Raw genomic sequence first — 15,604 nt, forward strand, 5'->3', positions numbered from 1 at the left:
GAACACCTGAAGATATGCGAGAATGAATTCAGCGTGCGTGCACCGCAATTACTCCGGAATCTCTCAAAAACGTAAAACAATCGTTTAGTCATCGAATTCGAAAGTGTATGGAAGTAAATGGTGATCATTTCGAACATCTGTAAAAAAGGTATATCTTTGTAGTTATACATACAATAAATAGAGTTTCTTTTCCTAAACGTGATTTTTGTGGTTCAAAGTCATTTGAAGGTCAACATATTCTGTATGGTTGAATTTGTTGTTTTACAAGCTACATCATTTCCTTAAGGAAAATATACCATTTCATTTAAAAAAATGTTTATGACCTTGATATCTTGTGAAAGGTCACATTAAAAAAAATAATTTTCTTACCAGAGTACTAGTCTCTTTGAATCGAACAATTTTCGTTCTTTGACTTTTTTCATATCATCAAAGGAAGCAGAGATATTCTAAGTGCTACAGTTAGAGGAAACACCCTGTATATAATGTACAGAAAACATTTTCTAAATCAATATAAGCAAGCTTATAAAAATAAAAATGTTATCGCGTCATTCAAAAGGTTCTATAAAATTCTTTTGCGACACTTAGAACCGCTTGCTTTCGTTCTGAAGAGACGAAAATAAAAAAAATTGTTGTTATCATTTAAAAGGGTTGGGTTCTTGTATGATATCGATATCGAGCTTCCAAGATCACATAATATAAGACTGTACTCATAAATTTAACGTTTGAGGGACTTACCCAGCAATATCTTGAACTCGCATCTGCAAAACCGTTTTCTCAAAGGGCTCTTCAGGGATCAGGCTGCAGAGCAATTGCGTCGCGCTAGCAGCTACTATTCCATTTCCGGTTGAATTGGTAGATACATCCTGCGTCTGAGCATGGTCATCGAGACTAGTCAAAGTCTGTAAAAGCGGGAAATGTAACGTCACGAAACTGTGATGTACAATTTTATGAAATATTTCTCACGAGAAATTCAGAATAGTATTATATTTGCACATAAATGTTATTTTATTTCACTATATTGTATAACAGAATTCATATTTTTTAAATCCTTAAATTTCAAATTTGTTCATCTTAAATTTGTAATTAGATAAAAAATTAATATCTTATTTTCCCAATTATTAACATCTCTAAATACGCAAGTTTCTGAAAAGGAGAACTATTTGTTAAACCAAACAATCGTATGTACTTAACCCTTGTGTATGTACTCATAAAGAATTGAATCAGTGAATCAAGAAATGGAATCTAAAATATAACGAGAAATATGAGAGAGAATCAAAATCCATTAGACTTTGGTATACAATTACACGTCGCAATTACGAGTGACAAAGAGTTTATGGAAATCTATAATGAAAACATGAAAAGAAAGAAGATTGTTCTGATCATTATCAGAATAAATCAGACTTGAAGTTAAATTAAGAAAATCTCAACATATTTTCCAGCTTTGTCTTGGACAACATCTTAGTTGCTTAGCATCCAAAGTCAATGAACCGAGTGCTAGAAATCTAAGAAAATTCCTGATACGTTGAGTCATTGTTACCGAGTTGTTAGACCGAATAAATTTTAGGGATAACACGCACACGTACGCGCGCATTTAGAACGCTAAATTAGTGGTAACGAGTCAAAGGGTCCTCGATAAGAATCCCGGAGACAGGAATATGGGTCCTAAACGGTTTAGTCCCGGTTTCGATAAGCCTTTCGAGGAATTCTATCGAAAAGTCGCGCTACACGTTTGTCTACTTTTTCTTCATCTTCTGACCGTCGTGATCTGCTTGTTTGAATACATCGTGGACTGCATCGAAAATTACGCACGAGTTTTAATTTTAATAAAGCAAAAGAAACTTTAGATATCTTGTCAATGAAACAATGATCTGTTTCTCAACTGTTTTCTAAAACAAATCGATTTTTGTATTCGCTCTTGTTTTTGCGACAAGCTTTTCTAAATCGAACGGTGCAACTTTTCAGCATGATATTTCTAATCTTTCTTTATATCATTATTTATAATTATCTATTCAAAAAACAACTATTTAATCGACAAAAGATTGCATAAATGATATTATTTTGATCATTTATACATAAACTAATGTAGCTCGTATAGAACATGTTTTGCAAACTTGACATTTTAAAAGATTCTCTTTCTTTTATACGTATATTTTCTTTTTCTTAAATAACGTTCCGAAAATATTTACACAGTACGTTTGCTATTAATTCTTGAGGACCTGTGATACACATTGTGGCATCCAAAAAAGAGACATTAGCGCGTATAATCTCTTAAGAACTATTGTTGCGCACTGGGCGAGCCCTGGATGGAAAAGATAATGTTACCAACCGGCTGCTCATAAGAGGTAGCGAAATAATCTCCAACGAAACATTAAAAAGCGGTTTGACCACTGCCTTGACAAATTTAATCCCATCCGTATCCAAAGAAAAAGGACTGCCATGGGTCTTTTGATACGGCCGGACAAAAACAGGACGCCAACAAGACGTTGAAATTTCGAGGAACGCGTATATCGAGTACGCGCGACCGTAAACGGGAGATGCTTTTATGTTAATCCAGTTTCTTTCCAAAATCGAGGGGACATCATGAAAAAAATAAGAGCAAGACGCGCGAAAACACATATTAGTCTGTCCAATGATCGAAATAAACATATGTTCCTTATACACTATGGGACAGTTATTTCACGAATAATGTTCAATAAACCAAGAAAATCGTTCACAAATTCTTACGTATGCTTTAAATTTTATTTCATCTGTACTTTACTTCAAACGACAATCCTTTTACTCTTTTTTTTATGGTCAGTGGATTCAATTTGTAGTCGCCGATACAATTCTTCCTCCGCGCATCAAATGGAATCGAATGGCAGTCGTGCACAAATGCATGAATCCTCAGGCAAAGGAGGGAGTCGGCTATCAGGCAATCGAGCGATTTCTAGCCATTTACGTGGAATTGTAAATTTATTCGATCAACGGACAAGATTGGGGAATGTTCGCGGAGAACCGGCGAACCCGGCGCGGCGGAGCGATCCGTCTCTTTGCGTAATGGTCCAGAGCAGCCGGATTTTCCTCTGGCCCCCGGCGTAACAACGTGGCGACGGATTAAAGCTGCGTTCGTCAAGTTACATACGTCAAAAACTAGTCGCCGGTTTTTACTCGGTTTTAACTGGACGCGCACAGCTGCTTTCGTCCGATTCGACAGAGCGGTTCGATCGATTGCACTTGGAACCGTGCTCGAATGCGCGTACGCCAGAAAACACGGTGATACAAGGCAGTTATAAAGATAAAGCGGGAATCTCGCGTCTCCCTAATCCTGTTCACCGCCGAATTTTGAATTCCGCGACGGCTTTTTATCTAGCCGGCTTTACGGCGTCGCCTCTTTCTGCTCCATTTGGTAAACGAAGCCCTCTTGTTCCCATTTTCTGACAGAATCCCTCGTTTCGCATACGCGGCGAGATGAGCCTGACCAATAATGCAGAACGATCTAACAATAAACGGAGCTGCAAGATTATGCCAACAGCAATAAAAAGACAATATGTCCATATAAAACAGGTAAACTCGTCTCTCTATCTGACGATATCCAGCACACTTTTTTTCGCTCTTTCTCTCCTTGTTAGATGTAACAAAAAATATGTCTCCGTTATGTGTCATATTATAAATGTCATTTTATCACGATAATAAGAATATTAATTTGTTATAAAATTTAACAGTATATCATTAAAAAACAAAATATATTATAAAATTAATTATTATAAAATATATTATAAAATGTAGTTTATGTACATGCCATAAGGATATAATTGAATTACAACATGTCATCTTTTAGTATATAATAAAACATATGTAAATACAAGAGACGAGAAAGAGGAAGATAAAAGCGGATCATTCTTTAAAACGTTGTACAATATATTATATACGAGGCATGAAAAATATTTTACGATTGTCTCGCGGTTATAACGAGTGAACTTTTAGTATCACATTCGTCGTTGCGGGTAAAGAAAAATTTGATTGCACGGTTGTTACGACTGTTGTCGGAGGAGAAGGAGGAGGAGGATAAGCAGGGAAATTGCAGCCGCGCATTTCGAATTCTAGGACGTGCGAAGAGGTCGTTGAAAAAGCGCCGATACGAGGAGGACGAGACAAAAGATTAGGCCGGGATCCTCGAAACCCGGGGCTTGATGGAAGTGGAGGCAGAAGTACCCCACGCACATTCTCGCGGACGGACTTTCCTTTCACCGTACAACCCGGCCCCCCCCCCCCTCATCCGCGTGCGTGCGTGCGTGAGCCGTGCGTGCACGCGCGTATCTGTATGTGGGTGACGTCACTAAAAGCTCTCTCGCCGCTAATGCATTTGCGGAGGGGGATCCTTGGAAGAGGGGACGGGAAGGTGGAGGCGCCAGTGCCGTATCTATGGTGCGTGAAGAATCGATGGCGAAATCACGTCGACGGACCCGTCGAAGGCGAAACGAGCGGAGAAAGGGGTACAGTTGCGTGTACCGGAAAAAAAAGAGACGCTAGCCGAAAGCGTGGATCTTCACGTCGATAATTTCCGGAATGTGCCCGTAGCAACTGTGTAAATAACCGGACGGATCCAGGAAGACTGCTCTGTTAGCCCTCCTAAGTAAAATGTTCTGCACACATCGGTTTCAATTAATGGGATGACTCGTTGTTCAACTTGCGAATCCTATCGGAGAACTTTCTACTTTGATACCTGACACACAATGAAGGCAGCATTATCGTAAATTAATGTAGATATATGGTATGTCGACATGTTCATCATTTATAAGCATGTTATCCGGATACAGTGCGATGATTATTGCACGTAGAATTTCCATTCGTAGCTTTCCCATCACTTTATAACGCGACGTGAAACGTTTCCTAAATCGGTCGTTTCCTTTATTTACAGTATTCTTGCACAGAAGCAATATATGCTCACCACCATCGAAACGAGTCTCGAACAGGCAACCGCGATGTGAAATCGTGGATCCCGAAGACTCTTAATCCTTATTTTGACAAGTTGGACAGGACGGACAGGGTGACAGGGGCACGTCGTCTTTACCGTCGTCCCTTTACCAACGTCGAAACCAGATTAAAAAAAAAGGAAGGAGAGAGAGAAGAGAAGAGAGAAGACAAAACAAGCTGTAATCTGCATGCCTATCTACCACATTAACTCACTTCGGAAGGCGACGCGTTTATGCACGTTCGACGGATATCATCGTGTACCTTGGCTCGCGTCTTCGAGATTCGACAGGGATTTTCAATTGACAACGTTCATTTGAAAATAAACTGTTGAAACGGGTTAAAACGTTTTATCGAAGACGGACAAGTGACATCGTGCATCCTTTCCCCAGGAAAAATGATTTGTTCTATTTATGAATTATTATATTGTTTAATATTCTTAAATTAATCTCTTTTCTTTCTTTTTTAATTATAAATAGAACTCATCTTTTCTTACAAATTTCAGAATAAAGAATCCAGATTTAAAAGTATAAAAACTAAAACAAATTTCTTCAGAAGACTTTTCGCCAATGAAGGTCTTTTGTATGGTTTTTTTTAATAGAGGATATGCTCAAAGTTTGTTTTAAAAAAATTAAATTTTGATAGAAAACGACAATTGTTAACGCAATTAATATTTGAGCGATAATATTTTTCAGTATAAAATTAAAAATTGCATTGAAGATATCAATACAATTTCACAAATGAATCTTTTTAGCCACAGATAATTTTCTTTTGAAAATTATTACAAATGGAAAATATTTTACTGATGCTTCTACACGCGATAATTGAGAGTTTCTCTTTTGTAGATGGCAGCACATATCGGATAAATACGCTGTTTATGTCAAAGTTTGTTAAACTAGCTATAGTTACAATAATATTCAGACAAACTCAACAGAAAAATATCTATAGACCCAAAGATCATAAATTTCATCTTTTTTCTTGATCCTTTAATATTATTATTTTAATTTCATATTTAGTGTAAAAACCTATATACTCTTACCTAAGCGTCAAAAACAGAGTAAACTTACCTCTAAACGTTGCAAAAGCAAGTCCAAAATAACAAGAATGTTGTTGCTCAGCAAAGTGGCTTCTACATTTTTAATATTTCCATTGATGCCTGCTGTGTAGACTCGACATAACGATATAATTGCTCTAAAATATCGACTATGAGTAGAATATGTTTTACAGCTTTGATCGAAAGATTCAGTTATGTTGTACTCACTTATTTGGTAAGTTATGTGATGCGTTTTGTGTATTTAAGCCTAGATTTAACAAGTTTATTATGATATCGAATCCATTCAAGCATCGGAAAGCATCTTGATCGAATGGGCACTGAAACACACAAAATGTAATTATGCATATAATAATCTACAAAGAAGAGAAATGATTTCTTTATAAGACTTACCGATTTCGAGAATGCTCGAACAATCTCGCCCAGGCAGCGCTCCAAAGCAGCGAGCGCTACAGTCGACCACGCAGATTTGGAATGATTATTGTACAGCTTATCTAGCTCTTTCAAATTGCGCCGAAATTTCGCCTTGTTCGCCGATTCGGCGGATAAATTTTGATTAGCGTCGCTCTTGTATTTATCTTCCCACTCCTGTCCGCGTAAACTCATGCGCTGCTTTATCTTTCTGCACCGGCGTTTTAACGCTTTCTGCTTCTCCTTCGCAGCTTTGCTGCTGTCTGCGTTGTTGTTATTCACTACGGCGACAGGGACATCTCGTATCTGCGCTATGTTGAAACGTTGGAGCTCGTCACGGGACGGTTCACGATTGTCGTGTGCTGTCCGCACTGCTTCGAGGTGCATCTTTCCCTTCAAGTGGCACAGGAGGTGCACCTCGTTAGATATCTGTGAAATACATGAATTTAATTTCTTGTCGACCAAACAATTACGTCATGCGACTGGAGACGAGGCTTACGATGGTGCTACACAGAGAACATTGCTTCTGAGCGGGATAAGATTTGAGGATGGGCGGCACCTCTTCCGATCTCAAAATCGAGGATTCGACCGCACGCTGCCGAATATGCTCGATGTTCTCCACGTGCCTCCTGGCGGATTCTTGCTGCTTCTGCGCTATTTTCTTCTGTAACTCTTCTTGATTCGCAAGCTGAGCCGCGTGAAGCGCCGACAAGCGTTCCTCGCGATCTCGTGCCTTTTCTCTTGCCAATTCCTAAGGAATCCGCATTAATGTCTCAGAGACTCGAATTAAGCATCCTAATATAATACATGAAAATCTGATTACAGCTCATTTACTTGTCGTTCCTTTTCTCTTTCAAGTTGCATTTTGCCAACTCTCTCCTCACGTTCACGGCGCGCTTGTTTCATTCTCTGTATCCGTAGCTGCCGTTCCGCTTCCAAGGCCCTTCGACGTTCTTCAGCGGCGGCTTCTTTCGCAGCTTTCTCCTCTTGGCGACGTTGACGTTCTTCTTGAATGCCCTATGCAAGACAAATCCAACATACCAAAAAATCCCTTTGCTTGCCATTTTTTATCTGCTACATACCTGTAATCTTTCTTCTTGTTCTTGACAGAGCGCCATAAAATCGTGTCTCTTATTTTGTGCTTCGAGTTCGTTGATAAACGCTATTTCCTTTAATTTGGAATCTTCGTCATGTGCCTTTCTTACTATTTCCAGCAAGTGTTGTGTTCGATTCTCCTCCGCTCTCTTGAGTCTCATTTCCATTCTGACTCTTTTGTCTTCTATCAACTGATTTTTCGCACTCTTAACGTCCTCCACTTTATTCAGTAATTCTCGCAGGCGTTGCGATTTTTCCATTAATAGTTTTTGACGCTTGTGCTGCGCGCAGGCTTGCTTTGCTTGATATCTTCTTAACGTTTCAGGAAGCGACCTTTTCCGTGACGGAGACGAAAGCTTTTGGTGCAACTCCAAAGCGCGTCCGGGATGGCGAGCCACCAATGCGCGCAGCTGTGCGAGAGTATCAACTCGTTCTGCCCAGGACATTCCTTCCAACATATTTTCGTATCTGCAACATTAATATTGACGAGTGACTGATTATATCAGAGTACGAAATAATACGCAACTTTTATTCTTACCTATCTTCTAAGCTAATGTCATCAGCAACGACACTGAGTGGTACTACGGGCTCGTCCTCCATTTCAAGCACCATTTCGCCATCCGTCTCATCCGTTTCTGTGTCAATGTCGATCTCGGTTGACTCCAACTCCAAAATTTGCCGCTTTAAGGATGCCTCTTCGTCCGATAACTGCTGAGACCTTTGAGAATCTGCTTCTTCCGTCTTTCTCTCTTCCTCTAAGATGATTCTCTCTCTTTCCGCTTGGGCGGCCATAAACTGTTGCATGCGTTTCTCAAGTAATTCAGCATCGTTCTTAAAGATGGCTGCAATCACTGACGTTGAATTAGTGTCGCACAAGTTTAGCGTATTCTTTTTAAGTGTATCTTCGAGATTGCTCTTAATCGTAGATGTCATATATTCTCCCTTAACTTTCTCAACCTCGTTATTCATGTTTTTGCCCGTCTTTCCTACAATGCATTTCTTCTTTTGTTTGTTGCTTCCATCAGGAGTGTAACTGGTCTTCTTTATCTTTTCCGATGGACTTTCTATTGATAAAGCTGGTAAGGACAGAGCAGTGCTCGGTTTATGGAAACGGGTGGACATATTTAAATTATGAGTGCTCCCTCTCCTACAACGGGTCCTAACCGTTTGCCAACCGTCACTTTCATCTTTTGTCTTTGAAGCTGCTGTTTGTTTAGTTAATACTTCTACTGATCCATTTATATCTCTATTTTGATCTTTCTTCAGAGCATTTTGATCAGATAACTAAAAAAAGATACATAGTCTTGAATTAAATTTCTAAGAAATTTGCAAAACTGTACAGACATTTCATGATGAAAAGAGACTAATGTGCAATAGATATATTACTATTAACGTCCAGAAGTTTGCAAACATATTAGAAAGTTTCAAAGGTAACATTACTAAACAAAATGTATTGTCAAAATATATAATGCGGCATGTTTCAAGTCAATCTTTTTCATTATTAGCAATCTTATAGACAATGTTGTACTTCGATTAAATATATGCTATTAATGAATAAATACCTTGTTTTCAGGAGTTTGGAAGCGTCCCCTCACTATAACGGAGGTGCCAGGCCTGGTTTTACGTGAAGCAGGTAAATTTTTGTCGCTCAAGCAAGTCTTGCTTCGAGTAAACTTTGGAGTTTCGAACGAAGTTGACGATTGCGGTTTAGATTTTGTTTGCGACACAGTTGAATAGGCAGGTCTGCTTGTGTCAGCTACCGTCGGAGCTTTATCTAAGTGATTATATGCATTAGATGATACATTTACTGTACAACTCGGAGTATCCTTGTTACTTGATTTGTCATCGGTTTCATCGGAGTGCTTACCTATTTGACAATCAACTTGAATTATTTTTTCAGAGATACTCTGGTCAATGGGTGTTCTTCCACTTAACTTTTCGGCGTTAACGTTTTCACACTTTTTAATATTATCTTTCTTAACATTAATATTAATCTCATTTTTTATCTTAACTTCAGTTTTTCCTAATCCAACGTTATTTTTATTACATGGTAATTTGCTATCTGTTTTACTATCTTTAACGTTTACTTCTTTTTGCGTGAGCTCGCAAGGAGCACATGGACTCAGCTGAACATTTTTATCACTTTTGCATGCTTGTTTCTCTAGAGATAAATTAGAATCAACTAGCTTTACAGCGTTCGCGTGCGAATACTCCTTTGTGTGCTTAGAAATATTTCTAACATCTACCTTATTCTTTAAATCACATGTCACACTATCATTTAATGTCTTTCGATCCACAAAACTATTCGTTTTTGATTGCACAGATTGTTTTACAAAACTTTTATTCAGTGCTTTCGTCGATGTAGATTTTTCTTTATTTGTGACTTGATTTCCTACCTTGTCTATTCCATTCTTACGCTTTTCTTTAATATCGGTGAAGCAGCTTTTGCAGACATTATTCTTATTATCTTTTAATAACTTATGGACATATTCTTCTTTTACATTATTAATTTTGTTGTCCGTTACGATCGTTTTACTTTCGCATATGGTTTGGTCCACCGGACTTTTGCAAATGGATTCGGTCGGACTTGCTCTTTGCAAGGGGCTGGTAGATTTTGGAATTACTGTTGCGTTCCATATTCGACAGGGCGAAGTTTTTCTAACTTCCCAAGCCAAGGGAGTTCGTCTTAATGGTGGCGGTGAATTTTCATAAGCCCACTTAACTTTAAACCATTCTATTAAATTATGAAAATCTCTGGTATAATTTTCCAGCACTAAAATTACTTCTTTGCATTCAGAAATACTCTCATCCTCTTCGCACGTTTGATAAATACCATCAACTGCCCTTTGTAAATTTCCGAATAGGAAGGCCCAATATCGTGCCTGTAATTCTGATTAAACATATGTATACTTAAAAATTGAGGAGATAATAATAATGAAAAATATTAAAACAATAAATTATATAACAATAGTTTATTTCTTGTTGATATAAAATCTTTTAATACACATTGAGAAAAGCGGCTTACCAGATTTTTTATCACGACCTGTAGAAGCAGATCTTACTCTTGTGGTTGGTTTCATTGACCGCTTTGTTGAACTTGACTGAGATTGCCTTGGTACACTGGGTGGCTTTTTGGTAATCTTCTCTATGTTATTTGTGCCTACAGGCACATTAAAAGCTACCAAGTTCCTGGCTGCTCGACCTTCTTCCTGGATGAGTAACCTGACATCTGCCATTTTTTCAGAATATCTAAAATAACAATTCACAAGATGAAAATACAGCTTTTGCAAATTGACACACAAATGTGTCACTATTTATAAAAATAATTTACCAAGCTTTGGGAAATATATAAAATAAAATACGACATGAGATATCCTAGAAATCATAAATATAAATAAAATATCTACTAAAATGGAGTGACATTCAATACAAATTTTCGTTTCAACAATTATCTAACGAAAGTACTTTAAATACTGAAATAGAATCGTCGCGCATTTGCATCGCGTTCGCATAATTGTATCGCGCGTGACACGACCTACGGTAACGTTACGGTGACATTAGAATGACATGACAGCAGAGTCAGAGGTTATATTATCGCGTTGTAGACACATGCTTAACGGTAAATGAGATCGCGATGTTCGATACGATACACGCATCGACAGACGCATCTTGTGCGTAGTAACAATCGCAATTTGCACATCGCCGCTATTATCCAGCGATGACAATGCCCGCTATTAACAATGCGCTGCTACTTGTCAAACGCCGTATGACTCGCAACTGTGTTTATACGCGTGTTAAACGACTCACCTCTCTGCCTGACGATTATATGAAATTGCAAAATGATAGCCCGTTCCTCGCGCGACTACATTTCATGAGTGACATTTGAGGAATGATGCACATTTCACGCGGAGTTATGTATCAGATGGATAAACACAAGTCACGCATTTCACGAGGCTTCGTTGGTTGCACTGAAAATGCTATATGTAAATCACAGGTATATGAGGGAGGGGGAAGGATGAGAATAGCATGATACATGGTATTGCAACTTCCTGTCGGTGTTCCTTTGATGCATAGTGTCTGATTAGAAAAAAACATGGCGAAATATAGAATTATAAAGAGATCCGATAACGCAATTTGACATTTTTTTCTCACATTTTTCCTTTTATTCTTTTTTTTAACATTATTTAAGATCGTTGAATCGTATTGTCTGAATAATTTTATTTAATCGTTTTCGGTCTTGAATTACATTAAAAATTTAATTTTCTCTTTCGTTGTGAATTTGTACTGCTTGAAAATAAGCTACGACTGAATTACCGTTGAGTAATACTACTGCATTTATTAATTAAAGTCACTAAAGCAATCATCCACCATTTTGGCTCCAACATGCGGCTCATTCAAATTATATATTTGTATGAATGTATTTTACGAATAAAAAGGAAAACCGTAAATTTAGGGGTCACAACATCTGACAAGGGAACATCGTGACCCCAAAAATTTAAATTTTGAAACTTTATACGTATGTTGGGAGGATTAATAGATGAATTTAAAAATTTTCAGTTGCGGCCCAAAACTGATTCCAAACCTTTTGAAAAAACCTTCCTTCGAATCAATTTTGGGCCGCAACTGAAAATTACAACAAGAGGAGTACATACGTGTAACAGAGAACAGAATTTTGGTTATGTTGCACCGCAATGAAGAACGCTTTGGTGTCTCTAGTGTACATACTCTAATGCAGAAAGTGCAATAAAGAACAAACCTTTTTATGTATAGCAAGTGCATGAATGTCGATTATTCTTCGATAATTGGAAATATCTATTAAATTAAATTAAAAACGATGGAAAAGTGAAATAATATGAATACCATGAATTTTTAAGATGTTTGACATTTTTCATTTCATAGAAGATATTTGTAATTAGACGTAAGACGTTTTATGCTCTTGTGAGTGCTTGATTTATAATATATTGAATAACAATGGAGAACGAAAATAACTTCGATGAAGAAGATGAAGATGTTGTAATACAAGTACGATAAATATTTTAAAAAAGATTATACAAATTTCTGTGATTTTAAAGGGACTATATTATCATTGAAAGCAAAGAAAGTAAGGTTATATTTATACACCTTACACATCCATGTACACGTCTTTTACGTATGCAAACGTTCAATATAATGATTTTCTTCCACAATTGATTATTATTACTACATTGTAATATCCTAATACATATACGATGTGGTTCCCTTATAAGTATACCGTTTTTATTAGAACATGTATTGGTTTTCATATGATAAAGTTATAGATTAAAAATATAAACAATGTTAAAGAAAAATTCAATATCTTCATAAATATATATACGTTGCAGGGTAGTGCTCTTCACGAACATCTATCAAAATTGGGTTACACAGACTTTGAAAGTGTGTCTATTCCCAAGAAAACACATCTTGAAGAAAAAAAGAATTTTCATATCGTAATAAATTTTTATATATTGTACATAACGTGAAAATCTATCTCTGATTAAATATAATTACTTTACATTCAGTCCCAACAATTTTTATTTTTCCAGAATGTCAGAAGCACTCTAGAACAGATTTATGTAAAACTAATATCATTTTATTCTTGGATTATGCAGGTATTCCTTTCTTATATGTATGTGTGTACAATATATGCATACTTATACACACACCATATTTTTGCATAATGATTTATTTTTTTACAGGAAAATAAAATATCTGAAAAGCAATTAAGTGTAATCCTGAAGAATGAGGTTTTATTGATTGACCACTCTTCTGCGATAAATAATTTTCTAGTCAAGTGCAATAGCAATTCTAAAAAGTAATTAAAGGTTACTGCTATGTTATGGCAAAACTAATGTTTCAGAATTAACATTGATGTTTTTATTTCTGTTCGCAGAATAAAATTACAAGAATTAGTTGTGACTGGAATTATATTAGCTTCTTCAGCATGTATTTCAATGTGCAAGTATAAGGTGTTTCCAATATTGTTTGCATCGTCAGCAATCTGTTGTGCCAGTTACATAAAATATTTACGTTCTTATACAAATAGAGAATTAAGGAATGTTATATCGTTGCAAAATGAGCTTTTTGCAATGTGTAAAGAAAGTCTGAAAATTTTGCAACGTGATTATAATATAAAATTTGGTTTTGATACTTCTCAAGAATTTCTGTAAGTGTATAAGTTTAAGCAGAAAGAATATTACAGTACTCTATACAGATCTAAATATAAAAGATATGACCGTTATCTTTTTTTTCTTTTGCAGTAGTCATTGTTTAGGCGAAAAGTTGCAATATTTACAGCTTCTCGCAAACACTTTGGTGCAATTTATGGGAAATGTGTCAAGTATATATTATGAATCTTCTCTATCAATTGCGAAATTACTGCCAACAAGTGTGCTTACTGAAGAATCATTTACGAAATTTGAACATGATGCCTTTGAAATACATGACGAAATCAACTATCAAACATTAAAGGTATATAAAAAAAGTGATGCTGAATTTATAATATATTTCTAACAACATTTAAAATCTCTAAATATACACATTTTTGTGATAATCTGTGCAATATATTGTTATATTTTTTGTAGAAATTGTATCATACCTACCTTCTGGTGCAATCAGAAATGCTATATTTATTAGCTATTGCGTATGACAGCAATACTTGGGCGCATTCTTGTCGCAAGATGCCCGAAACAAAGTTAGCTTATATAATACATATGCTGGCTAAAACATTGACAATGTACAAGGTTCGACTGTCAGAAATCATTAATACGTATCATGCTTGCAAAGTTGAACCAATTCGACACAAGTAAGTTAAAATAAATTGAACTTGCACATTTATATTTCTTATAACAACCAGTGCACTACATGAAATTTCTTCTTAGGGCGCAGAACAGAGCTAAGTGGCACGATCCAACTGTTCAATTGGGTTTGGCCTCGTACAAGCTGCAATTCAGCTACGGTCAAGTATTTTCGATATTTAAAGATATAGATGACTGCATCAATCGGGAAACTAGTATCGATAAGGAAACAGCCAAGGCACTTATGGAAAGATTGGACAAAGCATTCAAGGAGGTAGATGCGGCTAAAACTCTGGCAGAGTTTGTCGTTTTGTTGATGGCAAGATCGGAATTCGATAATCTCAGAAGCAATACACCAGCAACCGATGATGCTACAATAAATCGGGATCCCGATTTGTCCACTATAATAATCGACTCGGATCCAGAGATTTTCGACGAGGTGTTTGAAGAGTACATCAAGGAGGAGTATCAGAAGCCCTTACACGAGGATGCAGACGAGTACTCATCGGAGCAATATAAGTTGAATAAACTTTTGGCCAAAAGTTTTATGAACGAATTGAGAGGAGCTTTGGTGGACAAACATAAGTCTATGTCCGAAAGAGAATCCAATGCCCTGCAACGTATGTACAAAAATATGACAAAGGATTTTGTAGAAGACAACGCGAACGAAATACGCCGACGTACACCGACTCCACCACCAATGCCTTCTTATTATCTATGGTCAACACCGACAAACAGAGAGCAATGTATATACAAAGGTATAACAAAGGATCCTACAGCAAGTACAGAAAACGACGCAAACAAGGAGTGCCGACACATACCTGCTCCACCACCAATACCTTCTTATTATTATAAGAATATGCGGTCGACGTCAACAGACAATGAGCTTAATTCAAGTTACAAAGAGAAGACTTCTACTTGCGGGATTAAAATAAGTAGCAATTCGTTTAATTTATTAAAAATGAACGAGCCAGAAGAAGTAGATCCCACAAAAACGCCAGGAGATAGGAATGTTTTTAATAGATCCAATGAAAGCTGTGAGAACAAAGATGAAGAATCTCTTATATCTTTACCCCACGTTCTCCTTGAAACTCAAGCTACGAGATTTGCTGCAAAATTACCGCCTGCTTTTCTTCAGGAAGAAATATTTATTGGAAGTGGCGAGAATTCTGAGGATGAAATGATGAACGATGCAAGTGATAATGATGAAGTTAATAAAAATTCTCAATAATAAAACGAAAACTGATTAATAAAATTGTGATTAAATTTCTTATTTATTTCCTGC

The 15,604-nt window shown here is 36.7% G+C and overlaps 2 protein-coding genes across 7 annotated transcripts in view; one reads left to right on the forward strand and one right to left on the reverse strand.

The window, feature by feature from the left end:
- The window catches only part of LOC105282015 (S phase cyclin A-associated protein in the endoplasmic reticulum), a 38,837-nt gene extending 26,585 nt beyond the window's left edge, over positions 1-12,252 (reverse strand). For 3 of the 6 annotated variants that reach the window (XR_003406750.1, XM_026970950.1, XM_026970953.1), the window contains exons 1-11: positions 12,160-12,252; positions 10,533-10,756; positions 9,070-10,397; positions 8,046-8,791; positions 7,495-7,975; positions 7,247-7,429; positions 6,912-7,163; positions 6,395-6,841; positions 6,212-6,321; positions 6,018-6,141; positions 736-899 (exon numbers count right to left, since the gene is read on the reverse strand). Coding sequence is in view for 5 of the 6 variants with exons in the window: in XM_026970950.1 (XP_026826751.1) it covers positions 736-899; positions 6,018-6,141; positions 6,212-6,321; positions 6,395-6,841; positions 6,912-7,163; positions 7,247-7,429; positions 7,495-7,975; positions 8,046-8,791; positions 9,070-10,397; positions 10,533-10,756; positions 12,160-12,230 (4,130 nt within the window). In the remaining variant the exon portion in view is untranslated. The other 3 variants (XM_026970951.1, XM_011343664.2, XM_011343665.2) reach the window with 3 other exon arrangements.
- Positions 12,253-12,391: 139 nt separating this feature from the next.
- Positions 12,392-15,574, forward strand: LOC105282014. Its single transcript, XM_011343661.3, has 8 exons — positions 12,392-12,529; positions 12,868-12,972; positions 13,069-13,134; positions 13,222-13,337; positions 13,416-13,688; positions 13,783-13,993; positions 14,107-14,327; positions 14,404-15,574. The coding sequence occupies exons 1-8, from the start codon at positions 12,479-12,481 to the stop codon at positions 15,548-15,550; spliced, it is 2,190 nt and encodes a 729-aa protein (XP_011341963.2). The 5' UTR covers positions 12,392-12,478; the 3' UTR covers positions 15,551-15,574.
- Positions 15,575-15,604: the final 30 nt, after the last annotated feature.

This window comes from Ooceraea biroi, chromosome 7 (assembly GCF_003672135.1).
Source record: "Ooceraea biroi isolate clonal line C1 chromosome 7, Obir_v5.4, whole genome shotgun sequence".
NCBI lineage: Eukaryota > Metazoa > Arthropoda > Insecta > Hymenoptera > Formicidae > Ooceraea > Ooceraea biroi.

Bases quoted from the DNA above. Each gene is read 5' to 3' on its own strand.
- LOC105282014 (XM_011343661.3), top strand. From the start codon at position 12,479: ATGGAGAACGAAAATAACTTCGATGAAGAAGATGAAGATGTTGTAATA. The intron at 12,530-12,867 runs GTACGATAAATA...TATACGTTGCAG, and splicing joins ATGAAGATGTTGTAATACAA to GGTAGTGCTCTTCACGAACA. The intron at 13,135-13,221 runs GTATTCCTTTCT...ATTTTTTTACAG, and splicing joins TTTATTCTTGGATTATGCAG to GAAAATAAAATATCTGAAAA.